Source organism: Sceloporus occidentalis, unplaced genomic scaffold (assembly GCF_023333645.1).
Source record: "Sceloporus occidentalis isolate IW3139 unplaced genomic scaffold, rSceOcc1.0.p SCAF_5, whole genome shotgun sequence".
NCBI classification, from domain to species: domain Eukaryota; kingdom Metazoa; phylum Chordata; class Lepidosauria; order Squamata; family Phrynosomatidae; genus Sceloporus; species Sceloporus occidentalis.
In genome coordinates this window covers 182,988,630-183,016,341 of record NW_028316985.1, presented here as the reverse complement: position 1 = coordinate 183,016,341, position 27,712 = coordinate 182,988,630, and the positions used below count along the sequence as shown (strand labels likewise).

Here is a 27,712-nt window from a genome sequence, read left to right as displayed (position 1 = left end):
CTCTGTAACTGCCACACAAGATGCCAGCCACTGATTTTATTGTTTATCTTGCACCACCTGCTTCCTGGGTTAAAAGGCAAGGTGCTAATATAAAATTTATACCTTTTGCAATGACGCTGACATCCCTGTACCCCCACCCCCCGAAAGTTGGGCTGTCTTTCTCCCAAGATAGCCATGATGACGCATTTGCCAAAGGACCATGTCTTCCAGCACCAAAGAGAGTGACTGCTGCTTGGGGCTTTTTCAATATTTGCAATTCTCTTATCGAGTCTGCAACTGGAGCGAGTAGCAATCACTGCTACTTTCATGCTCTGCCATACAGGAATGAATACTGCTTTCAAGCGCTCTGCCATTACATTGGAGCCATTCTGATTTCAACTTGGAGAGGTTTTTCTCCTTGAACAAAGTCTTATCCTTTTCTTCCCCTCCTCCAGCTTTCTCTTCATGAAAAGCATTTGAGTTTCTTCAATCACCTGCCTTTTAAACTGAACAGTTCTGAAAAGTAGATGTGTATTATCGAAACCTCAAAATGGGCATCTGTTCCAGAGATTGAATGATGTGAAAGAGCTTATGGGTGTGACTGAGCCAAAAAGGAAGCACTAGCTCTTATTCTTTTCACCTGGAGAGCATTAAGCACATGTTTAAATCAAGCCAGGAGAGGAAGGGATGGGGACCACAAAAAGAGCAGTGGGAGCACATGGACCACATGTCATATTTACCTACACCTAACACAGGGGCTAGAAACATGAGGCTGGCATCCTGTTGGTGTTTTGGCCCTGGTGTAACATCTATATCCAGTTCACAGTTGCCTAAATGGTGTTGTAATTTTTGCACATAGAGTTGCATACTCTTGGATGGAATCTAATTATTCATCAGCACCTTCAATGTACTGCCTGATTCAATGAGGTTGTGGAAAGAGCAAGCACATTTCTAGATACATGGCTGCTTGCACAATGTTGGTGTTTCGTAAAAGGGTGAACGTTCTCCTTCTAAGATCAATGTAATTGAATTAGATTTGAAAGGTGGAAAACCTATACAGCTATGCTTCTTTCATGTGCTAGAGACAGTGGCTGTTTCTCTTGTAGGCAGGCACACAGGGAAAAAGTAGTATGTTCAGAAGTCTTGTAGCACTTTTGAGACTAACTGAAAGAAAGAAGTTGGCAGCATGAGCTGTTGTAGACTTTAGTCTGCTTCTTCAGATGCACTTGGAGGATATGCATTTGAGGAAGTAGACTTAAGTCTAGGAAAGCTCATGCTGCCAGCTTCTTTCTTTCACTTGGTCCCAAAGGTGCTATATGGTCTCTTTACATACTGATTTTACAAGGCTATCTTTGAATTTTATCTTAGGCACAAAGTTGGCTAGAGTAGAATTCCTCTCTTTCTTAGCTTAAGCCTTATTTACTGCATTGTTGCTGCAAACAGACTGCTGCAACCCAGCACAGAAAATCTGTGTTTTTTCCAACCATCACCCCAATATTAATGCTGATCAAAAAACTTTCAAGATTACATAGAGGAAGGGAGGAACGGTGGTGATAAAATCCATTGTAAACCACAGCATCACTCTCCAAAGGCTGAGGTACGCCTGTAATAGGAAGCTAGGTTCTTGCATGTAATAAAGGGAAGGCTTTAACTGGCTGTTTGAAGCAACAGAGCAAACCTTATCTGATACCAGTCTTCTTATCTGGCTTTGCATTCTCTCTTCTGCTTGATCATGTCTCAAGTTTCTAATTATGTGTCTCCTATAGCATCAGTAATTAAAATGGAGTGCAGCCTTTGCAACCGCAGACTAATTTCCATAGCTTGGAGGTCTGTGCGCCCTGATATACTGCCATATAGTTCACCCATGCAATGTAAAAGGTTTTCCCCTTGGAAATGGAGATCCTGCAGTTATCCTTTTAAAAAAAATAGTTAGAAGTCCACAGATTGAATGAACAATCTTCTAGAGAATGGCATTGTGTCTGAAGGGGTAGAACAACGATAGAGCTTTGAGAAGGAGGGGAAAGAAATAATTTTAAAGAGGGGGAAGATAAAGGCTCCTCTTTTGGTATTGTCAGGTTCACACAAAAGGACATCATTGCTTGGAAAATCTGGAGGAACATCAAAGAAAAACAAGGCAAACCAGTGTGGAGGCTTGAGATAGATTGCCTGTCAAGATGATTTCTTGCAAATGGTTTCGTTAGTCTTCTGTCTTGAAGCTGCCTGCATAGTTTCTTTATATAGGCCAGTCTTGCATAGATATACTAAGATTAACTGCTATATTCGGTGTAAGTGTGTATGGTTGCAGATTCCACAGAGCTCCAAGTTGTCTAAAGAAGGGGCAGGAATCGTGTGGTCCTTCAGTGCATGCAGTCCATATGGTTAGGCTGCAACTCCCAGAAGCAGTATGGCCAAGTAGAAGGAATGCTGGGAGAAGCAGCCCACAGACCCCTGAAGTGCTACATGATTCCCAACCATGGTTGAAAGTCAAATTAAAAATGGTTGGGTTGGCATTGGACTATGACTCCAGAGCCTAGGGTTTGAATCCCCACTCAGCCAAGGAAGCGCACTGAGTGACTTTGGGCAAATCATATTCTCAGCCTCAGAAGAAGGGAAAAGCAACCCCCCTCTGAACAAACCTTGCTAAGAGGTGCTTAGAGGCACCATAAGTTGGAATCATAATATGTAACAGAATCTTACAGTACGAGTTTTTTTTTATTTTGGAAAAGAATTAACTTGTAAGACTGCAAATCACACAGTGGTTGAGCAATTCCACCTCTTTAGTATACTGCTGTTGCACAACTGAGTCCATTAAAAATGTGCATTCACATCTTTGTGTGTTATGCACAATTGCAGTGATGCTCTACATGCAATGTTACCCAGCATGTGATGAGGCAGAATGGGCCATGATACACATTATGTTTACACTTCATGCAAAATTATGCACAATGCAAATGTACATCCATATATAATGCACAGCTGTGCTCAGTACCACCATTAGCCAACTCTGCTTCTTCAGACTTGATGTGAATGCAGCTGTTCCACATTAGACAGTAAGTCTCCAATCAGTTCTTTAGGGACTTTACACATGTGTAAGACACCAACTGGATTCCAGTCACAGAATTCCCTTCCAAAATCTACACTTTGGGTCAAGAAAACATAGTCCATCCTACCCATTTTCATGAATCAATTTCTCCCCAACTTCTTTATTTTTCATTGACTTCTCCTTCTTTCCTTCAGCTTCAAAACACTACCACTTTTTCCTCTGGTCTCCTTTTCAGCTTTTCCAGCTGTGTTTCCCTTTGCTTGATGCTTTTCAACCTATTTTCATCTTGCCATCTCAGCACAGCCCATGCTCTATATGCAAAGACATCTTGTATTACCTTTGAGACTAACTGAGCAAAAGCTTTTGCAGTCTTGGTCTAGTAACTCAAATGGATAGAGTACATATGAGAAATTAGATCAAGAGTGCATCTACACTGTAGAAATAATGCAGTTTGGCACCACTAACTGTTGTAGCTCCATCCTATGGAATCCTGGGCTCTGGCAGCTTTACAAGTTCTTTAGCCATTTCTGCCAAAGAGTGCAGGTGCCCCACAAAACTGCAAAGAGATTCCTGAGATTGTGTAGGATGGAGCCATGGCAGTTAAAGTGGCGTCAAACTGCATTTGAGCCCAGTCTGAACAGGGCTTTAGTCTCAAAGGGACTACAAAATCCCTTTGCACATTGATATTCTAGATTAACATGGCCAAGCCTCTGAATTTATGTCCTTACTCTGTTGCTTACTCCTAAACTCTTTGGCTTGTCTTGAATCACTTTCACAAGCTTTCCTTCCTGCCAGGGAATTCAACTGCTCTTATCACTAGGACAAATTTTCACCCCACCCCACCCAAACCATCACAAATGGATGCTTCCCTTTCCTCACAGAAACTGCACTGCCACATCAGCCTCGGGGGGGGGGGGGGGGGACAGTTTAGAATGCATTGCATCCTGGATAAAACCATTGACAAAAGGTCACCTTGCTGTGGATGCTGTTGTTTGCTAGCCAGAATATCTGATCATCTCTAGCCAATAATGTCAAAATATATATCAGAATGACTAAAAAAGTCCAAGAGGCTAAACAACATCTGCCAACAACTTCATTGCAACTGTCTTATTAACTTCAGCTGCTGGCACTCTGCAGAATTAATGCACTCAGACACTTCTTTAACTGTCATGGCTCCAACCTATGGGATCTGGGGATTTGTAGTTTGTTGTGGCACCCGAGGTCTCTGACAGAGAAGGCTAATTTCTCACAAAATGACACATTCCTGAATTCCACAGCATTGAGTCATGGCAGTTAAAGTGGTACCAAGCTGCATTAATTCTGTAGTGTAGATGCAGCCTTGCTGGTTAGGACTAGACCACATCCTTCCAGCCTGTATTTCAAGGCTGCAGAAAAAAGGACAAGAAAAAATAACAATCTGAATTGCCTGCTAGTTTTCAATGTTGCATCAGACTGGTTGCCCTAGATGAGGAGGTACATGCTAGTGGCATCACAAGATGCATCTATTAAACCCATTGGGGCCTAGATGGGTTTAATGCTGCACTGTCAGGTTGTGCAGGTCTCCCTACAAGTGCAAATGATAGGGATATCTGCCAGGGATAGGAAGCGACAACAAGTTAGGAGGAGAATATATTAGAGCATGTTCAATTGTTTTTATAATTCCCAGTATAAGAGCTTGCCCTTTATGCCCAAGTGATATTTCTCTTAATATCTTGACCTATTATTACTTCCATAAGAAGAGAGACCTGCAATCAATGGAACTTAAGAAGCTAATATTTACTTAAGTTGTATTGATTCAATGAGTCTGGATTCTAGTTCAGTCAGTTTTAGTTCTGTGGACTGCAACTGGGACTAAAAGGAGGATGTCATCTGGATGTGGGAAGTTGCAGATCTCCAGAGGTTACTGGACTGCCTCTCCTAGCATTCCTCACCACTAGCTAGGATGGCTTTGGTTGATGTGAGTTTCAGTCTGATAGCCAAGGATCACACTAGAGAATTGTAGCATCATAATTCTATTCAATTAGAATCATGGAATCATAGAGCTGGAAGAGAAACCCAGTCCAACCTCATTCTGCCATGCAGGAATACACAATCAAAGCACCCAGACAGAAGGCCATCCAGCCTCTGTTTAAAAACCTCCAAAGAAGGAAGTGTGTTCTACTGTTGAACAGCTCTTACTGTCAGGGAGTTCTTCCTAATGTTGAGGTGGAATCTCTTTTCCTGTGGTTTGAATCCATTGCTCCGGGTCCTAGTTGCTGGAGCAGCAGAAAACATCTTCAACATAACATACCTTCAAATACTTACATAGGGCTATCATATCACCTCTTAACCGTCTCTTCTTTAGGCTAAACATCCCCAGCTCCCTAAATAATTCTTCATAAGGCTTGGTTTTGATACTTGTGGAAATTTTGGTCACCCTCCTCTGGACATGCTCTGGCTTCTCAACATTGAATTCTCAAAATTTGAATTGTGGTTTTGAGAAATGGATGCCTGACCAATGCAGAATAGAGTGGTGCTATTACTTCCCTCAATCTAGACATTATGCTTCTATTGATGCAGCCTAGAACTATATTGGCTGCCTTAGTTGACGCGTCACATTTTTGACTCATGTTCAACTTGTGGTCTACTAGGACTCCTAGATCCCTCTCATATGGATTGTTGTCAAGCCAGGTGTCCCCCATTCTATATCTATGCATTTCATTTTTTCTGCCTAAGTGCAATACCTTACATTTCTCCATGTTGAAGTTCATTTTGTTAGCTTTGGCCCAGCTTTTTAATTTATTAAGGTCATTTTGAATTTTGATCCTGTGCTCTGGGGTACTAGATATTCCTCCTAATTTGGTGTCATCTGCAAATTTGACACCACATTAGGAAGCAGCATTTAGAACTCTCAGTCAGATTGCTCTAGTGCCTCTGGACAAACTACAAATCCCAGAATTCTATAGGATGTAGCCAAGGCAGTTAAAGTGGAATCATAGTGCTATAAATCTGTAGGGTGAAAGGCCCCCCTGGACCCAGGTTCTGGGCCTTTTCACTACCAATCTCCATCCGAGTCATCCTAAACCATTAATTCTCTACTTTGCCCCCTTAACAGGAAGCCTTTCCTTCCATTTCCTCCCAAGTGTGGCCACTGGAAAGATGAAAAATAAAAGAAAAAAGACAAGAAGGGGAAAAGATAGACTTTTTCTTCAACTGATGTTTCCATGCGCCATTTGACCCAGTCACCATAGTGACAATGCCCATTGGGACTAGGCGAGATGGTGAGTCAGCCCTGAATGGGTTCTTCTCGGAGCCATGGCACCAGCATGGAGCAATGTTAAAATCTTCCGTCTGTCCCGACATGTAGGGCTCAGAGAAGTTTTTGAGGCAGACGCAGGCAGCTTTAAAAGGCTTGTGTTTTCATATTTCTTGCCCTGATTGACAGGGCTATTTTAATACGCCCGAAAGAGCTCAGAGAAGGCCACTGTGTCACTGGAGTGCTAGGACTTATTAAGGAACAAGATTCAAAGGAATGAAGCACCCGTCCCCAGTGCTAACTTTGCAAGCAAACAGTTGGGTATTTTTAGTGCAATATCATACCACCCGTCACGTCACAGGTGAAAACAGAAATAATGTGAAGTTGAAGACTTTCATGGCCAGCATCCATAGTTTTTTGTGGGTTTTTCAGACTATGTGGCCATGTTCTAGAAGAGTTAATTCCTGACGTTTCACCAGCATCTGTGGCTGGCATCTTCAGAGAAATGCTGGCGGGATGTCAGGAATTAACTCTTCTAGAACACGGCCACATAGCCTGAAAAACCCACAAAAAGCTATAGAAATAATGTAGTTTGACAGTGCTTTAATGCTGTGGAATCCTGGGATTTTTTTAGTTGATTGTGGCATCAGAGCTCTTTGACAGAGAAAGTTAAATATAATCCCCCATGCTAGAATTGAGCCATAGGAGTTAAAGCGGTGTCAATCTGCATTATTTCTGCAGTGCAGATGCACCTGAAGTCATAGCTGTCGAGTTTGCAAGGCTTGAGCATAGCTGTAGATGACCAGGGCTCATTATAGGGTTGCCATAAGTCGAAACTGTCCGATGACAAATGACAATAGCCACAAAGTGTATGCCATCCCTTAGCCATCTTTTTATTCTCTTTCCCTAATGAAAACAAAAACAAAAACAAAAACCCTCGAACAGTTTAGCCATTTCTTACAGAGAACAAACAATGAAATATTAGTCCTTTTCATTGCCCTTTTCTGAACTTCATTCCAGGTCACGTTTACCCTTTTTTAAGATGGTGCACACAACCAGGACTGCATGCAGTATTCCGATGTGGCTGCGTCATACATTTATATAATGGCATTAGTCTGGCTGCCTTACTTTCAGTCGCTCTCCTAATAAATTTGTTTCTCCCATTGCCACAGCAGCCTGCTTTGATGCTTTCTGAGTTTTTCCCATTGCAGCATCTTCGTCCCTTTAGCACTTGGCAGCGATACAGAAAAGAGCTTTTAGAAACAGGAACCTAATTATTACCCTGGCATCTCCCTCAGAGTCCAACTGAAGGATTAAGCTTGGCAGTCATGGCTGAAAATCCTTTCCCTGGCCCAAGACTCTTTTTGTATAGGATTTCCCTCATGGCATATATATGTATTATCGAGCTCTGACCTGTGACCACACTGCAAGCTATCTGCTTGATGCCTCCAGACAGCCAAGCAAGCTGCCCCCCAGAGGTCAATGGTCCACATAAGTGAGGCATTTGATCATCCTGCAGGTCAACTACCCGCATGGTGGCCTAGATAGATCACTGGCTCACATGGCACCAAGTGAATTAAAGGGGAGAATGAATTAATTCACAGAGATGGAAACATTACTTTTTGGGATGCTGGCTCTCAAAACCTGGGAGCTGTCATTCAGAAATGTAAGCCTACATCCTACATCACGGCTGTGGAGCATAAAGCAACCATCATGTAGTTAAAGGTGACTGCTGAAACCCAGCATGGCTTAGTGGTTTGAGCATTGAACAACTATTTGGAGACCATGATTTGATTCCCGCCTTGACCTCCCTGGGTGAACTTGAGCAAGTGACATGCTCTCAGCCTCAGGGGAAGGCAATAGCAAACCTCCTCTGAACAAATCTTGGCAAGAAAACCCCATGATATGTTTGCCTTAGGCTCAAGTTGGAAATGGCTTGAAGGCACACAGCAACAACAACGCTACACTATTGCTATGCTGAATACTGATGTTCTCCCTTGGAAGGGGAAAATAGTTTTTTTTAATGAATATTTTTTTATTCATAAACATGGTCATCAACCGCTATCATTATCCATATATTGATTACAAATACACAAACTCACACACACAAGCATAAAGTATCACTAATTATATACAGAACTTTATCCCTCATCCCCATTATTGCATTCCTTGTTGGGTTGACTCTTGTATTTTGAGCTCATCTTCCCTTTGTTTCTTCTGTTTAACAATTATTCTACATTATTCCACATCACTATAACCAATAAAATTCTCTTATATGTCTTATATGTCATATGACTTTATAATGTTTCATGATTTGTGAGTCTAAGCCCCTTAATAGCCTTCCTCCTGCCTTTGTCCCCCATGACCATAGCAAAAACTGAACTTGTCAGACCCAGTTTTCAGGTTCTGCCACACTGGCAGAGTAAATATACCAGGCTGATCAATGAGTCAGATTAACTCAGCTCTTGATGCAATACCAGTTTTGCCAATTTGCTCACATTAATTTTTGCCAATTACTTCTCCTCTAGAGATAAGAATTTCTGATCATCAAAATCTTTCTCTCCTTAGTTCCCGCAACAAGCAAGCAAGCAAACTGCAACTATCCAGGGGAAGAGAATGCCATTTCAAGACCTCCAGCATGAGTTTTTGACCTTGACCTTTGATCCTGACATTTGAAATGTTGGAGAACATGAAACGGGTAATTGGACTGGAAGCTGTTTCACCTGGATGATCATAACTACAGGATTGGAGAGGTTTCCTTGGCTGTTCAATTGAGTGTGTTTGTTCTGCAAATGTCAGCAGCTGTCTCAATTTGGTTTAAGAGGACTATCAAAGACTCAGCAGCAAGCATCTCTATCTCATTTTGGAGATGAGTCAGCCTGCATGTGGTATGGGGGTCTCACAGAATGGAAAACTCCCCTATGTGTGTGTGAACCCCAACTAGTAGAAAACTAGCACTTCAAGGCAGCCTTAGAGCTCTTCTTCATGATAAACAAGATGTCTGTGAGAAGGGGTTGTTACAACCATGGAACAGTGCCCAGTCACCCGAGATTCCACCAGCAGTCCAGCCTAGCCTCAAATTTACAATTTCAGTAAGAATAAAATGAGAGTCAGCATGGTATAGTGGTTGAACATTGGAATAGGACTCTGGGAGACCCAGCTTTGAATCCTTAATTGGTTACTGAAACCCACTGGGTGACTATGGGCATGTCATACACTCACAATCACCCCCTCCAGCAAATCTTGCAAAGAAAAGCCTTAGGTCCACTATAAGTTGAAAAAGACTTGAAGGCACACAACAAGAATAATGGAATGAGAGTCATCCAAATGTATGGGCAGCAAAAGTTTAGTTGACAGCAGTGGTGGCCCCATAAAATCATAGAGTTGGAACAGATCCTAAGGGCTATTCCCCTGTCATACAGGAATACACAATCAAAGCACTCCCAGCAGGTGGCCATCCAGCCTCTGTTTGAAAACCTCCAAAGAAGGAGACTCCACCACACTTTGAGGCAATGTGTTCAACTATAAAATAGCTCTTACCATCAGGAGGTTCTTCCTAATATTTAGATGGAATCCCTTTTTCTCTAGTTTGAATCCATTGCTCCATGCCCTAATCTCTGGAGTAGCAGAATACAAGCTTGCTCCATTTTCAACATGACATCCCTTCAAATATTTAAACAGAGCTATCATATCACCTCTGAACCTTCTCTTCCCCAGGCTAAACATACCCAGCTCTCTCCTCAAGGGGCATGGTTTCCAGACCTTTCACCATTTTGGTTGCCCTCTTCTGGACACTTTCCAGCTCGTCAACATCCTTCTTGAATTGTAGTGCCCAGAACTGGACGTAATGAGTAGGGAATCTGTTCCAAGATTTAAGAATGGTATCCAAGTTGCTGAACCTGGTGAGGTGATAGGATGCACCACCTTGGACAGTTCCATTTAAGTTTAGACTTCAATGCAGATTGTCCACCCGATGACATGGGAGCCACCAGCTGCCATTGGATGGATCAGGTAGCCAAGTGTGATGGGAGAGAAATTACTCTGTTGATGAACTGTTCACACTCAAAATAGTCTTCAGCTAGATCAAGGATGTGCAAGCTCCACCAATCCAGGGGTCAATTTTTGATCCCCAGGACCTCTAGACTACATCATCCCACTGCAAGCAAGTGGTTAGAAGATCATTTTCTTTGGATTTGAGAGGCAAAAAAGCCCCTCTACACACCTAGAGGAGTAGAAATTGTTGATTTTTTCCTGATATTTTATGGCTGGATGGGCTACATGGGAGGTGTCTGAGAAGGTCCTGGGACCCACAAAAATGGTGCTGAGGGACAGAAGATTCCCATGCCTCAGCTAGAGGAACAGTGAATCTGACCTGATGACTCTGAGCTCATTTCTTCCTAAGTCTCTTTCATTTCAGTATGGCAGAGTTCCATACTAGATATTCATTTGATAACTCTAATCCTGTTGGTGACTTATGCATGTAGCTCGCATCCATTGCTCCATGTCTTAGTCTCTGGAGAAGCAGAAAACAAGCTTGTTCCATATGACATCTCTTTATTTAAACATGGCTATCATGTCCCTCCTTAATGTCCTCTTCCCCAGGATAAACATACCTAGCTTCCTAAATTTCTCCTTATAGGGCATTGTGGTTTCCAGACTTTTCACCGTTTTGTCACCCTCCTTGGGACACACTCCAGCTCATCAATATCCCTCTTGAATTGTGGTGCCCAGAACTGGATGCAGAATAGAGTTTTGCAACTGCACATGACCCAGTGAATGACGTGTGCTGTACACTATTGCTATTCCGCATGGGGGTGGTGTAATGCTGGCATATCATATCTCTGCATGCAGATATTTATCTTATGCTGTGGAAATGTTGGATTACAGCCAGTAGCTTGCACACTGTATGACTCAACATAGCATATGTAGTACTTCTCCATATGGAATTATGCTACAGCTCACCATTCTCCAATTCCTGGATTTACTGTGGAGCAGCTGAAGATCCCCCACAGATATTCTGTGCTTGGCAGAGGTAGAACAGAAGAGTGTCTGGCTATGTTCCAGTAGCCAGGTATGAAATGATAATATCATCTGCTGAGATCCTCTGGTGTCCTCCAGAGGTCTCAATAGATGATGCAGGCATTTTGCATCTCACTACAGTGGCATACCCAGATGTTTCTTTGATTTCCCCCACTTTCTACCAGGCAGAGAATGGCTAGTAGTGTTCAGTCTGAAGCGGTATCACAGTATGTCCAAAGGTGCAATGGTGTCACAGAGGAAAGAAAGGAACCCTAACCTCTGCACTGAACAAAAATAAGACACACATACAGGTATAAGATAGACCTGGAGAGACAACATTGTGTTGTGGTCTGGATGTTGGACTAGGGCTCTAGAAGACCAAGGTTCAATTCCCTACTTGGCCAAGAAAACCGTTGGGTGATGTTGGGCAAGTTACACTCCCTCTGCCCCAAAGGAAGGGAAAGGCAACCCTCCTGAATAAATCTTGCAAAAAAAAAAAAAAAGTCCCTTAGGGTCGCCATAATTTGGAAGTGACTTGACAACACCCAGCAACAATAAAGATTGACTTACACCTGCTAGCCATTATGTGGCATTGTCAACCATTTCACAGATATGGAAAACTGAAGCTCACAGAGGTGGGTCAATTGTCACTTCTGATGGATGGCAAATGAATATAAAAATGAGAGAGAAAGAAAAGAAAAAGGACAAAATCATTGTTAGACATCTGGGCTTCTGCAGTTCTGTTCTAATGCCTTTAGAGTCTCATGATTTCCTCATTCTATTAGCATGCTGTCCAAAATACTTTCCAAGAATATGGTATCTCTCAGCTGCAATGCCTTGTTCTTCAACAGCATGGAGGCAAATTCGATGGCTTCTTTTCTGCTACCTTTCAGAAGGATGGTGCACATGCATGCACTTGCATGTCGCTCTCAGAAGATTGGAGCTTTCTGGCTTTTGATCACATGCATTAGTGAAAGATTGTATTAAGGGAGTGAGAGAGAGAATGAATGAATGAATGAGAGAGAAAGAGAGAGTGCTATTCATAAGGATTAGAATGATTCCTGAAGAATCATGCCTAATCTTTCTCAAGCTATTAAATTACGGGACATTATGAAATGCAATTTTCTGTATTTGGCCAACACAAGCATCTTGGTGGAAGAGACAGAGGGAGACAAAAAGATGATGTGTTTGTTCTCTAAACTCTGTGAGTAATTGGGGCATTAGAGCAATGTAGTGAAATGGCTAGAAAAGAGGTCATCTGGGTATGTCCTGTGGGTGACTTTTTGGATGGACGTTAGTACCAGTTGGAGCTTCTGTGTCCCCTATCACTTAAAAATTGGACTCAAACGGAGAATTGAGTATAGTTATATTCTATGTAAACATGTTATAGGATCTTGCCCATTCTGAAATGACTGTGCACTGTCCCTTTATGCATCACCACCTTTTGAGTCTCCGCCAGAGTGACCAGATGTCCTAACTACAAAGGAGGACAAGGCACTGCAAAATGTAGACATTCAAAAAAAATGTAGGACATTCCAAAAACACTAATACAGTTGTTCCTCCTTATCCACTGATTTTTTTTCTATGGATTCAAGCATCCACAGCTTGAAAATATTTTAAAAAAGTATAAATTCCAAATAGCAAAGCCTGATTTTCCATTTTGTATAAAGGACACCATTTTGCTCTGCCATTATATTTGATGGGACTTGAGCATCCATGGATTTTGTTATCCACGGGGGATCTTGGAACCAAACCCCAGTGGATAACAAGGTCCCCACTGTATAAATATAAATTCATGCTTCTTAGCCATGCTCAAAGTGGTGGACATTTTGGAATTCCTCCAGGACAGGAGGCTGAAATGTAGGACACGTCCTAGAAAAAGAAGGGTGTCTGGTCACCCTGGACTCCTCCCTCTCTTAATGTGGCAGAAATCCTGTTGCAGGCCTATATTAAGAGCCCTGCTAGGGACCCATAAAGAACCCTGTTAATAAAACCAAGACATATGGGGAACCTGGATTCTGTAATAGAGAATCATTAGACCACATGGTCCAAATCTCACCTCTACGATATTAACACTCCCTTCCATCTGTTATATATGGATAATGACATTGGTCTGAGATATAGGGTTGGGGAGACGATGATCGAGTGCATAAAGTACTTTCGGCACTTAGGCAAAAAATAACATACAAGTTGTACATAAATGACAAGCATTGGAAACAGGAAAGCTGCCTCACAGTTATATCTCTTCCCATTACATCTCTTCATTTCTTGCCTCGCTCAGGTGTAATATATCATACAATGTTTCTGAATTTAATTTAATTACTGCCTGGCAGAATGAACGGCTCAGTGTTAAAAGATTTTAAAAGGGACATTCTGTTTCTAAAGTGTCGGACAATAAAAGGCTTCGATGGCAAGCTTTTATTTCATTGGGCTCAATACATTTGTTGAATAAAAGTCCCTACTTGGTGGGCAGACTGTTAATTCTGTCTTTTGTGTGTGTGTGGGTGTTGTTCATCTCTTGGCCATCCATCTATTTCTGCAACAATGCTGGGGATAAGCGGCAGCAGAATACGTGGACCATGGAGAACAGCCAAACAATTCAATAAAAGTCTACCAGAGCTATTGCTTTCCAAGCTTGGAAGCACCGTTGTTTACTATCCTGATTATTTTTAAGAGATGAGGGAGAGAATAAATTAATGTTTTGGATAATTCTGTATGTTCCTGTAGCGCCAATTAGAAAACAAAAGGAATAAAGGATAAATAAGTATCAGTACCAGCTGCAAACCTCTGGCTCAAAGAAAACAGTTTTCCTGAATAAGATTGTTTCATTAGCTATACAGGTAGACCTCTGTTAACAAAACATCTGACAAAGATGCTCTTTTTTACAAAGTCTTTTAAAGCCGGTTCAGCCCCCTGCCTTTATCTCCTGGTCCTTTATCTAACTGGAAGTTTTGGTTTTTTTTTTTTAGCAGTATCAGCATTGGGAGGATGGTGAAGGAGGGCTGCACAAACAGACTTTCAGTATTAGGCTGCAGCAGCGTGTCTGCAGTAAGCAATGCAATAAAGCTTGAGCTGAGGAAGAATAGGATTCTGCATTTGTCAATCCTACTGCAGCTTTATGAACCCTGCCTACAACAGGCAAGGTAAACAGCAACTGCCTCCAGAATCCCTTATGCAGCATATGTAAACAGCAAAACAGAGAGAAAAAAGGGAGCTCCACCTGCCTCACCAGGTGACACCCCCAGCATGTTAAAACAAATATTATAGACCAGTATGTTTGGCAGCCATAACAGAAATATTAACAAATGTAGAAGCTGGTGAAATTAAAAAGATAATCCCTAGATGTATTTTGGAAGAAGTCATCTAGAGGTGTCATTAAGGGGGTGTAGGCAGTGCGAGTTGCACCGGGTGACATCCCGGGGGTTACAACCGGAGGGACTGGCACGGCTACTGGATGAACAAGAAAGGGCAGTGGATGCTGGGGGCTGGTGGTACCATACCAGATCCAGAACGGGTCCCCTCAGCTGCAACCACTGTTGTTTGGTGTGATGTCTTCCGTTCGAATTCTGGTGTGGCTGCTGGAAGAGCAACTATGCCAGACTCTGAATGGGCTGTCTGGAGGCTGCAGAGTTCTGGCTGGGTGGCAGCTGGGTGGCCAAGGGGTAAGTGAGTGAGGCAGTGGAAAGGACCCATACCGGGTGACAGTAACTTCAGTGATACCATTGAAGCCATCAGGTGGTCTTGAGAAATTTCAAAATGTTTTTGTTTCCTTATGTTAGGCTACCTGTTTCATATTGCAAGTGCATATTGTTGGTGTTGAATAAAAGGTTTGCCAAGACATGTTGAAATTTTCTTTCTTTCTTTCTTTCTTTCTGGTGCAGGAACCCACCCCTATTATTTCCATATCATTTCTATCTCTGGTACCAAATTTTCTGTTGAAGAAGGAATGTCCAGGAAGAAATTGACTTCATTAACTGAGTAAAAGCATCTGATGAAGTAGACTGAAGTCTACAAAAGCTCATGCTGCCAGCAAGATCTCTCTAAATACTGAGTTACACCTATATTACTTGGTGGTCACCTCAGGGAATAGGGATTAGATCTGTGCTAAGGATACACTCCCCTTGAAGACACAAGTTCATCGTTTTGGCATACTCCTGGACTTAGCCTTGAGCCTGGAGGGTCAGGTTGCAGTGGGGGGTAGGGGTGCATTTGCACAGTAGTTTGATAGTGAGTTACTTGGTATTATATGCTGGAAAATAGTGCAGTAATTCAGGACAGTAGGCTAGAACTCTCCAGCAGATATATCACTAAGTATGTCACTGTCTGACAAACCCCAGGAACCATGACAATTAAAATGGTATCGAACTGCTGTAACTGTGTGGTGCAGACACATGCCAAGGTGAGAAGCCAGGCCAGAGCCTGCAGGTTTAAAGGGTTAAATCATCACGAGGAATACATAACATTCCTCCTTCGAAACTAACATGGATACAGAGAGGAAGGAGCTGAAAGACCTGGTTTAGCAGCAGCACAGGCAACTTGGCACCTTCTAGGTCTTTCCTCCTTTGGCTAGTCCAGTAGCTTCATTTGTCCAGATCCCGCCATCCTTCTTTGAGATAGGTAAAGGATGAGTCATGCCTATTCAGCCGGACTGTATAAAAATAACCACGTCATTTTTGCCTCTTTTCAATCAGATAAAATCTCTATGTTAAATATATCCAGGGACTGCTAAAAGAGGCGACAGGGTTCCAGACAGCTTCGCCTTTCCAGTTGTTTTTTTTTAAATTAAAGCTTGCATAGATCAGGATTAGGAGACGTCTGACCTCCTGTCTTTGCTCCTCAGTCATGGCAAATTGGACACTCTGCCCCTGATTTAGACAACCATCACCTCACTGCTTCCTTAGAGTCTTATTGGAGTTTCTTGAAATTAACACAGACAAATTAGTTAACCTCACACTGACAGTGGACTTCTGCTTAATATATGGCTATGTTACCAATGTTGTCATCCATCTGGTCCAACCATTCCTGATCTCCTCCGTTAAAAAAATCTTTATGAATCTAGAAAGTTAGTACAGGTTGGGTCTCCCTTATTTGGAATTATTTGGAATTTTGAATTCTGAAATATTCCAAAGATGGGTGGCTTGAGACACTGACACCTCTGCTATGAATCTAAAGAATCCCTGAATCTAATGATTCAGTGTACACAGACTTTATTTCTTGCACAAAGCTATTTAAAATACTGTATAAAATTACCTTCGGGTGCTGTGTATAAGGTCTATCTGAAACATACATGAATTTTGGGGTGACATCAGCCTGGCTGGCCACACATTTCCCCTGGCAGACTCACTCTGCTCTGCTGTTTTTTGCCTTCTCAGCATGCATCAACCTATCAACCAATAGCTGCTATTATTTGCCTGTCAATCTAAGGACTGCCTTGCTCTGTGGCTGCATCCCTACCCATCCAATCCCAGCGAACGAATGAGAAAATTTTAAATGTACAGTGGATCCTCCACATTCACTGAGGTTAGGAGTGAAGTACCCTCATCAATGGGGAAAAACAGCCAATTGGAAAAAAACCCACACCATTCTTTATACTCTATGGTCAGCATCTGCAAGAAGTTGAGAATCATGCCTAGAGAAGTGTTTTATTTAGGAATTTCTAGGTTCTCTAGCACAGATCTATGGTCAACTTCTAGAAGAATTGCACTAGAGGACTTGCACTAGAGGAGAGGAGTTTATCACGCTAGCAAGATCCCATGGGCAAACAGGATTTAAACATGATTTAAAGCAAAGAAAACCCGGAAATGCCTGAAGTTTATCACACGACGCTGCAGTTAACGTGAAATAACGCAAAGTAAAAATGCAGTTAAAGCAGCCGCTTTTTATTTTCAGAACATCTCGTAAGTAGCCACTTTTCTCCACTTTAACTGCAGTTTAACTTCGCGTTATTTTGTTTTAGAAGCAATTCGATGTGATAAATTCCCCAAATTTACAAGGTTTGTTTAGGTTTGAATGTACTTTAAATCGCATTTAAATTCCGTTTGCCCGCTAGTGTGATAATCCTTAGAGATTCCTTGAGAGGACATATTAATCAAAATAATCAAATAATCGAATCCGGAAAAGTCAAAGCTGCAAATGTGGAGGGCCAACTGTACACACACACATATACAAGACAGAAGAAAATAAAATTAGTATTAGTATCTCTTCCCACTTTTCCCTCCCCATTTGAATCTTGCATTTAATTTTACTGTTTTTACTCTCTGACTTCTGCCCCCCCAAATTAGCATTTTGTCATTTGCTTTCACTTCAATGAATGGAGCTCATGCATTCCCTCTCCCACCATCAGCCTTGGATCACCTTTTATTTAACTTTAGAGAATGTAGGTATGGAGATCTCTTCATAGTAAGGTCATTCACTCATTGGCTTGCTTACGTTTGTGAATAATGCTCTGTTATCCAACCTTTTCATTTGCTTTTTAAATGCCCCAGTTTCTTTCTCCTCTTCCAACTTTGCCTTTTGTCCTCTGTTTACTTCAGATGCTGCGCGCTGAATTCAAATTACAAAAGTAGTTTGCACTCGATTAACTCAGCAGGGAGGATAGGAGAGTTGGGGAAAGAAAAGGGCTCTTTCCAAAAGGCTTTGGCAAAAGCAAATTGCTGCACCTCTTCTAGCCTATGTGACCATTCTCATTCATAATATTTGTTAGCATGACCAATTTCTAATGCTGCTTGGCCACATGAGTACCTGTTTCCATCTGTGAAATGTTGGAGAGTACGATACACAAGATACACAATGTAATGTTAGAATGAAGTAGATAATTCTGTGGGTTTTGCAACTTCATAGTGCAGTAGGAGGACTGTATTTTCTAAAGTTTCCTCACACTGAATCAACAAAAACTGTAACTCCCAGAATAACAAAAACAAAAGCACTCAGAGGAAAAGGTTTATATCTGTGGTACCAACTTATTACATGCTAGGATGATTCCAGAAATGATGTGCATTTGAAGCTGATATGACTTCATATATTATTCCAATGGTGGTGCAGTGGTTAAATGCTGGTACTGCAGCCAGTCACTCACAAACCACAAGGTTGTGAGTTCAAATTCAGCCAGGGGCTTAGGGTCGATTCAGCCTAGCATCTTTCTGAAGTCGCTAAAATGAATAACCAGCTTGCTGGGGGCAATTAGCTTACAGTTGTAAACCACTTAGAGACTGCTTGATGCGGTATGAAGTGGTATACAAATGAAGCTGCTATTGCTATTGCTATTGCAATTGCAATGAGATAGCTGAAATATCTGAGAAAGGTATTTTCTTGGTTTCCCTTCTCCAGGGCTTTTAGATGTGTCACAAATGTCTCTAGGACAAACTAGATGATATGGTTAACCTTCTACCCGCCTCCCCCAAAGTGTTCCTCCAAATGGTGAAAGCTGTCTATTTGTCATGATTTTCCTCACTTACATATCTTGCCTTGAATACATTTTGTTTTATGATTGGCTCAATCTGACTATTGCCTGTTACAAACGGGCACCCTAGGATGGACTTAGTCCGTGCTAGGGTTAGAAAGGGGCGTCTCTTCCAGACGCCCCTAACCTTAGCATGGACTGAGTCCGTAACAAATGGCGGCGGCCGTTCCACATGGCCGCTGCCATTTTGACGTAACGGACGCTCTGTGTCCGCACATAGTGGGGTGGAAGTGATGCTGCGAGTGTGCGACTAGCGCCTTGCAGCGTCTCTTCTGGGCTGCAAGAAGGAGCGCGATTTTCGCGCTCCTTCTTTGCTGCGTCTGGGAATCACACCGTTTGGCTGCTGCGGTTCCCGGATGCAGCAACTGGCGGCGGCAGCAGACCGCCGCAATCCGGCAGTCTGTAACGCGCCTATCTAACTGCTAAGGCTTGTTGTTGTTAATTGTTGCTGTGTGCCTTCAACTTATTTCTGACCCATCGTGATCCTATCTTGGGGGTTTCTTGGCAAGATTTGTTCTGAGGAGGGTTGCAATTCCCTTTCCCTGAGGCTGAGAGACTGTGACTTGCCCAAGGTCACCCAGTGGGTTTCATGGCTAAGCATGGTTTCCAGTGCTCCAAACCACTACATGGTTGTGCAATGCTCAAACCACTATGCCGTGCTGTAGTGGCATAGTCCAAAGCTCAAACCACTACACCACAATGGCATATACACTCCCCTTAATATCCAGCTGCATCCTTAGATGAGCATGTAGGAGAGAAATGTTCCCTTGGTAAACTGCTGGGCTTATATTTTTGCAGCTTAAAAGCCGATGGAACTTTGGGGCTGGATGTGTGTCATCCTGGGAATCGTATAGGACAGGCAATGGATGGAGTCAATCGACACGCGTCTCTTTCCCAGTAGCTCTGAGCATCCCTTACCGCAGGCACTTAACCTCTAAGTCTAGGGAAGGGACTCTCATCTAATCAGCATTTTCTCCCTTGTTGAACAAACAGCTTGTTTAAATTGCCTCATTAGCCATGCAAACATGCCTGATTAATTGCACGGGTATTTCTCAACGACTGCATCATTATCATTACGCTTGGGAGCAGGGAATGTGGGAAGCAGAGTTGTTCAGTGGCATGATCCCTTGATCAAAAGCAAGAGGAGACTGCCACCTTTCCAGGCCGTCTTTCTCATCAGCCCTTGAAACAAACCCAGTGAGAAAGATTCTGCAAATTCCAAGGCAGCATGGCCTTCAGACCTTGGGGGAAAAAAAATAACAATTTTTAATTTGGATTACAACTCCCAGAATTTACCAACTAGCGTATTAGGAGCTGTAGTTCAACTTTTCTAAGCTCTGTTTTTGTTACGAGAGCTGGATCCCAATTCCTTCTTGTACCGGTGGGGTAACATAAGAAACCTCAGGCCATGTGTGGATGGGGGAATATTTTGATTCCTCCCCATGCCAGTGTAGTTCCACTCTGAAGTGGGAAAACAGAGCACTGCAGATGAGCAGAAGGATCTCAGCATGGGCCTTGTGCACATGGATTTCAACTTCTTATTCAAAGGCATAGCCGTGTGAATCTGGAATATCAGTATTGGTCCCTGTTGAGATGCAAATGGACTTTAAATTTCATGGATTTTGCAAATCTTTCTATTGCCATATGGCCAGGAGGAGGAGGAGGAGCCTGTCTGCAAAAGATATCCCTCCATCACAACATCTTTACTAAAGACTGAAACAACATGCGGGCATCTGACTAACATCTCCAATTGTTCCCCCCCTTCTTCCCCTGTTTGGTCTACTTCTTCCATGCATTTGTAAAGGGAGGAATGTATGTATGTATGTATGGATGGATGGTAGATAGATAGATAGATAGATAGATAGATAGATAGATAGATAGATTAAAAAAGATTGTATGTACAGCGCTGTGTAAATTTACAGCGCTTTATAAATAAAGGTTAATAATAATAATAATAGATAGATGATGATAGATAGATAGATAGATAGATAGATAGATAGATAGATAGATAGATAGCGTCATAGTTGTCAAGCAGACCCACAGTTGCTAGACTGAAGACTGGAGAGAGGCTTCTGTATCTTTAATTGTTGTGCAGAAGAAGGAATTTCAACAGATGGTACTTGTTTACTTAGTAGCATGGCAAGTAAGATATGCTGAAATTCCTGTTTCAACACAATTAAAAGTACAGACGCCACTCCAGTTTTCAATTTGGCAACCCTGGTTCTGCTTGGTGCCTAAGACTGCATCTCCCTTCCTTTTCCTTTTCCTTCAAGGCAAGTTTCTAGCCCACACTGAGGCAAGTATATACTCAAAACTTTGTGGGCAATGTCTGGTCAAACCATTGATATTTTACGTGAGTTTTTCATAAAGAATATTTAAAAGCCCAGCCTTTAGTATTACCTTGTCAGAAAGGGATACAGGGTGGCAGGAATAGGAGTTAAACAAAATGGATTTGAGTGACACTCAAACTGCTTTTTGCTTATCCCAAGACTGGCACCAGACACTTGGATGGTAGTGATGGGAAGATACTTGCAGCTAATAAGGGCTAGAAACTTGAGGAAATTTTCTTTTCACAAAAGAATGTGAGATTCTGGACTCTGTTGCTAATAATATTGCACCATGGCCTTTTTGCACTGTTTGCATAGAACCATGGAATGCACACTGGCATGCCATCTTTTCCTACTGTAGATGGACATGTTTGTACGAGGCTTGTGGAGGTTCATGGGAAAGGTGGCAATGCCAGAGGTTTGGATATCACAGTACTGATTCCTAACTTTCCTTTTTGCCACTTCTTGCCCTGCTTTCTTGGGGGGGGGGGGGCAGGAAATGCTGATAGTAAAATTATAGAATTCTAGAGTTGGAAGAGACTCCAAGGGCCATCCAGTCCAACCCCATTCTGCCATACAGGAAGACAGAATCTAAGCACCTGACAGATGGTCATTCAGTCTCTTTTTAAAACCTCCAAAGTAGGAGACTCCATCACACTCCAAGGCAGCTTATTCCACTGTCAAACAGCTCTATCAGGAAGCTTTTCCTAATGTTTAGGTGGAATTTCTTTTCCTGTAGTTTGCATCCATTGCTTCAGGTCCTAGTCTATAGAGCAGCAGAAAACAAGCTTGCTCTCTCCTCAATATGACTCCCTTCAAATCTTTAAACATAGCTGTCATGTCACCTCTTAACTTTCTCTCTCTCAGGCTAAATTTATCCAGCTCCCTAAGCCAGTCCTCATGGGGTATGGTTTCCAGACCTTTCACCATTTTGGTTGCCCTCCTCTGGACATGTTCCAGCTAGTATTATTTAAGAAGAAAGAGCCAAAGCTCTTTGAAACACACCACACACAGTATTGTTGATGCATCTTCATCAAGGCTGTTCTTTTGGTAGAGTATCTTTCTCTAACAATGAGAACTGATTTCAAACCAGTTTAACATTCATAATTTCCAACCATGGCCTGAATCAGGGGTAAGAATTATGTGGCCATCCAGCTGTTGTTGGATTTGCATCTTCAGCATGCCTTGTCGTTGGTTATGTCAGTTAGGACAAAGAGGAGTTGCAGTTCAATGATATCTGGGGTGGGCACCATAGGGTTGCCAGATGTCAGGGCTTGACTTTCGTGGGTCATCTCCATGTGGGAGATGATGGTGCAAATTCTCCAATTGTGATGGATTCGTCTTGAATCATCCTAGAATCATAGAATCCTAGCGTTGGAAGAGGCCCCAAAGGCCATTCAATCCAATCTCCTGCCATGCAGGAATACACAATCCTGACTGATGGCCATCCAGCCTCTGTTTGAAAACCTCCAAAGAAAGAAACTCCATCCTACTCCAAGGCATTATGTTTCACTGACAAACAATTCTTACCATCAGGAAGTTCTTCTTAAAGTTTAGGTGGACTCTTTAATTGATTGACTGCTGCAACTTACAAAAGACTCTCTACATGATCTGTGGATTTACTTGGTTAGTTTCCTCCTCCTTTCCCAAGACTCTCTCTCAACTCTGCTGAGCACAAAAGCAAATAGGCTAGATTAAATTATTTTTATCCCCATTCCCTAAACAGGTAAGAAAGAGGAATCCCCTCATTTCCCCTAGAAATGAGCTCCTTTATTTAAGATTTCTGCCTCAATTTCCAAACAGGAAAATATAGAATCATAGAATCATAGAATCGTAGAGTTGGAAGAGACCACTAGGGCCATCCAGTCCAACCCCCTGCCATGCAGGAAATCCAATTCAAAGCATCCCTGACAGATGGCCATCCAGCCTCTGTTTAAAGACCTCCAAGGAAGGAGACTCTATCACCCTCCGAGGGAGTGCATTCCACTGTATATTCTCTCTCTCTCTCATTTCTGTATGTGTTTCAATAAGAAGCTGTGAACAACTGTGGCTGGTACTTAATGCATAATGCTTAATGACAATACCAGGGGCTGCCACTAGGTCTCAGATTTTGGTCCAGGCATGAGACAATCCTGAACTGGGAATCCTATAGGCATGTGATTCCTACTCATGTCCAAAAAAAAAATCAATTGCCAGTCCTAATGAGCAGACTTACAGACTCAGTTGTTGAACATTATTAACTCAACCTTTATGTAAATCTCATTGGTGTAATTCAGATCCACTCTGGCTGGGATTCACAGTTGGGTTCAGGGCCAGGAAATTTTGCTTCATATTGTTCAGAGACAGGGATTTGTACAAGTCTCCTAGTTTGGAAATTGGGTGAAGTACAATGATTGGAGGCTGCAGGTGGAGAAGAGAATTAAAATCAGCTGTGCTTTCATTTCTCCTGAATTTCTCTTGCCTTTAATGCTGCAGCCAGGTATCCTCAAGCGTGTGGCCACGATGGCTGAAGGATTGTGGAAAGCTGCACTTCAAAAAATCAATTATTCCAAGCACCTTCCAGAGTCAAAACTTCCAGTGTTTTGAGTGGGATGCAAAAAATAGGAACAGGCCAGGGAGCAGCAGTCTGTTCTTGCTGTACAGTCAGCCCTCCGTATTCACAGATTTTATTATTCACAAATTCAAGCATTCACAGCTTCAAAATATTTTTTAAATATATCCGTTCCAAAAACTAAACCTTGATTCTGTTGCTTTATGTATGGGATACCATTTTACTATGCCATTGCATTTAATGGGATTTGAGTACCCATGGATTTTGGTAACCACAGAGGGTCCTGGAACCAAACCCCAATGGACACCAAGGACCCACGGTACTACAGCTTCCACCGTCTCAGACTATTGGTCATGCTGGCTAGACCTGATAAGACATAGTGTCCAGAAATACCTTGAGAGGCATGAGTATCTCATCTTTTCTGAATCAGAAGGAAAGCGGATTCCCCCAGAGACAAACGTAGAAGGAGCATAGTGCTTCCGGATATTTGGGTGGAATTTCTTTCCCCCCCACTGAATCTAGAATCCATTGGCTCATGTTCTAATCTAGCCTCTGTAGCAGTAGAAAAGAAGGGTATTACTTCAGTTGTGAAGCCTACAGCTAACACTGCCCCTCCACTGCAGCTTTTGCTGCCTTCTTGGGGAATACATTTGTAGAAAAAGATTATTCATTTTTCAAATGAAAGTATCTTTAATCATATTTGTGTACAACGGGAGAGACTGTCTGGGAAAGTGATGAATTCTCTTCTAGGGTTTTTTACAGAGAGGATGCATGGCCACCTCTCAGCAATGCTGGAGTAGTGGGTTCCTGCTTTGGCATGGTGTTGGACTAGATGTCCCTTGGTGTCCCTTCCAACACTTTTAGTCTATGCTTCCATACCTTTCCAATGCTGCTTGTCCTCTGATTATAAAACAATTCAAACAAGAGGACAGAAAGGATGCTGTGGCAAGATCAGCATCAGCCCCAGAGCCCCCCAGTATGTCCATACCAGCCCTCAGTTTACTAGTGCCCCATAATGTGCCACTCTCTGGACTGGTCATTTGTTCCTGCTTCCTGGTTGTAGAACCCTAGTCTTCTCCCCAGCTATAATAACACATTGCAGAATTCCCCCAGCCAACCAGCGGTGGAAGCAATCCTTGTTTGGTCTAAAGCTTTCACAGCCAGCCTTGGGGGGATTCTGGGAATTGTAGTCACATAGAAAGGAATGCTGTAGAACTCTGTTCTACAGGCTGCCAAGATGAAGCATGTGTGTATCACCTTCTACCTGAATGCCAGGTTTCAAAGTGGGGAAGACAGGACTGATTGCTGCTTTTGCTTTTTCCTACTTTGACAATTAACTTTTTTTGATGTCTTTAAAATTATTTATATATACATATACACACAGTGTACCATCCTGAGAACCATCAGCTAGTGAGAAGGACACAAATATTTCCAGTGAAGAAAAATAAATAGTTCTTCTAACACTCTGCTACTACAGAGCCATGTGGTGGCAGCTGGTAGGGTCAGTGTCTATGGAGACTGGTGGATCCGTGCTGGGTTTCAGTCCAAACTTTAAAGCAATATAGCAATAGCAAGTACATTTCTATACAGCTTACCAGTGCACTTAAGCACTCCCTACATGGTTTGCAATATGTAAGCTAATTGCCCCCAACAAGCTGGGTACTCATTTTAGATGGATGCCAGGCTGAGTTGACCCTGAGCTCCTGGCTGGTATTGAACTCGCAACCTTGTGATTTGTGAGTGGCTGCAAATACAGGCATTTAACCACTGCATCACCAGGACTCCTAAAGGAGTGATCCAAGATGCTGAACCTCTTTTGGGCATAAAGTTCAGCAATTTGGTTCATTCCTTTTACCCAGAGTGGAGTCACCGCTGCACAGATGTCAAAGCCACCAACCATCCCTAAAACCATGATGTTCACTGGGCTGACAACAACTTTGGAGGGAGACTACAGTTGGTTATATCATTTTCTGACCAGCTGCTAAGGCTAAGAGATAACGCCTTGCCACTGTTGACATGAGTCTGGAAAGCAGAAATCTGTCATCTTTTGGGTGTCCCCTAAAGCTTGATAATTGCCAAGAAATCTTCTCTGGAGCTTAAGCTGATCAGTAAAAGAATGATCCAGACTGTTGAGTTATATTCACAGCTGTACTGGAGCTGGAAGCCCAGTCTCAAGTTGAGTGGGTGGCTCCCTATGGGCTGACAATTGCCAACATATCCACTCTGGGTATTAGTCTCAACTTTAAAGGAGCTATGCAAGCTGTTGAGTCCTGTACCCCAAACTGAGATTTTGATTTCTAATGAAAGAGAAATAATAATAATAATAGAACGATAGCCCCAAAGAGATTATGCAATGCTAACCCTTCTTAACCACATTGATGTGGAACTTGAAAGTACCATTCAAAGCATGAGAACATCACCACCGTGAAGGTGGGCCATCCCACTTACCAAAAGACAGTACGAAAAAGAAAGGCAGCCAGCAGAGAATGAAGACCCCAACCACGATTGCGAGGGTTTTGGCGGCCTTCTTCTCTCGAGAGAACTTCAAGAGGCGTACGGAGAGGGAGCTCCTGAAGGTGTGCCCTTTGTTCTTGGCACTGGCCAGGGAGTCCTCCAGGACACTGCGACAGTGGATCCGGAGCACAACCTCCATGGATTTGCTCCTCTCTTTCTTGACCCCAGCCTCTAGGCTCTTGGTGGTCCTCCTTGCCACCACATAGATGTTGAAGTACATCACCAGAATGACGGCCAGGGGCAAATAGAAGGAGAAGAGGGAGGAGAAGATGGCGTAACCTGGTTCCTCAGTGATGTTACAATGTTGGTCATTCTCAGGAGGTGCCTCCTTCCATCCCAGGAGTGGGCCAATGGAGATGACCATGGAGGAGATCCAGACTGCCACCATGATGATCACCGCCTTCCTCTCAGTCATGATGGTGGGGTATTTGAGAGAGTATTTGACCCCAATATACCGATCCACAGAGATGATACACAGGCTCATGATGGAGGCAGTGCAACACAAGACATCCACTGCTGCCCAGATGTCACAGAAGATGCGGCCAAAGACCCAGAGGTCCTCCAGGACTTCCAAGGTGGCTGAGAAAGGCAGAACAGTGGTGCTGAGGAGCAAGTCAGCAATGGCCAAGTTAATGATGAAGTAATTGGTCACCGTCTGCAAGTGACGGTTGCAGGCCACCGAGAGGATGACCAATATGTTGCCCACAATGGCCGAGAGGATGAAGACGGCGAGGAAGATCCCCACACCCACCGACTGCAGGGTCAACTTCAAAGCCAAGGAGGTGCTGCTGTTGGCATGGACATCTCCTTCTTCTCCTCCTCCTCCTCCAGGCAAGGTCCCATTCACACCCCCAGCCTCTCCCGTGTGGTTCCCATTCAAGCTGGCATTAATCCGGTCAGAGAAAGTCATTCTTTTTTCAAAAAGGTCCGGTCTCCATGGGGTGGGATGGGCTCAGTGTGGCAGGGGGACAGAGGACAAGGGTAGCACAGACATGTTTCTACTTCCCTGACTCTGAGGCCCCTGAAACTTCTGATCCCCAATCAGGAATTTAACCCTTTCCCTCTTCTGAGGTCCATGCTCTTCAAAGGAAAATCTCTTCCTGACTTGTGTGCTTTTCTCCCTTCCTCAGCACTCTGGTTTCAACCACCAGCCCCTGCATATATATATATATATAGTGTGTGTGTGTGTGTGTGTGTGTGTTCAAGACTTATGGGAGCCCCATGAATTTGAGGGTTTTCTTAAGCAAGGAATAGCTAAGGCAAGGAATACTTAAAGCCCACCAGGGATGCTGTTGAGGTGGTTTTGCCAGACTTAGACCCTGAGACCCTTGCAGATCTAAACCCACCACGGATGGTGTTGTTGTGGTTGTTTTGCCAGACTCAAACTCTTGCAAATCTAAACTCACTAGGGATGCTGCTGAGGTGATTTTGCCTGACTCAAACCCTTTCAGGTCTCAACCCACCAGAGATGGTGTTGAGGTGGTTTTGCCAGACTCAGACCCCCTACAAACCTCAACCCACCAGGGATGCTGTTGAGGTTGTTTTGTCAGACCCAAACGCTTGCAAAACTAAACCCATCAGGGAT

At 43.0% G+C, this 27,712-nt stretch overlaps 1 protein-coding gene across 1 annotated transcript in view; it reads right to left on the bottom strand.

Annotated features, from left to right (window-relative positions):
* Window positions 1–27,291, bottom strand: part of LOC149313251 (alpha-1D adrenergic receptor-like) — a 55,018-nt gene extending 27,727 nt beyond the window's left edge. The window contains exon 1 of the mRNA XM_089526347.1: window positions 26,062–27,291. Coding sequence (XP_089382473.1) covers window positions 26,062–27,037 — 976 coding nt within the window. The 5' untranslated portion in view covers window positions 27,038–27,291. The remainder of the gene's footprint in view (window positions 1–26,061) is intronic.
* Between the last annotated feature and the right edge of the window lie 421 nt (window positions 27,292–27,712).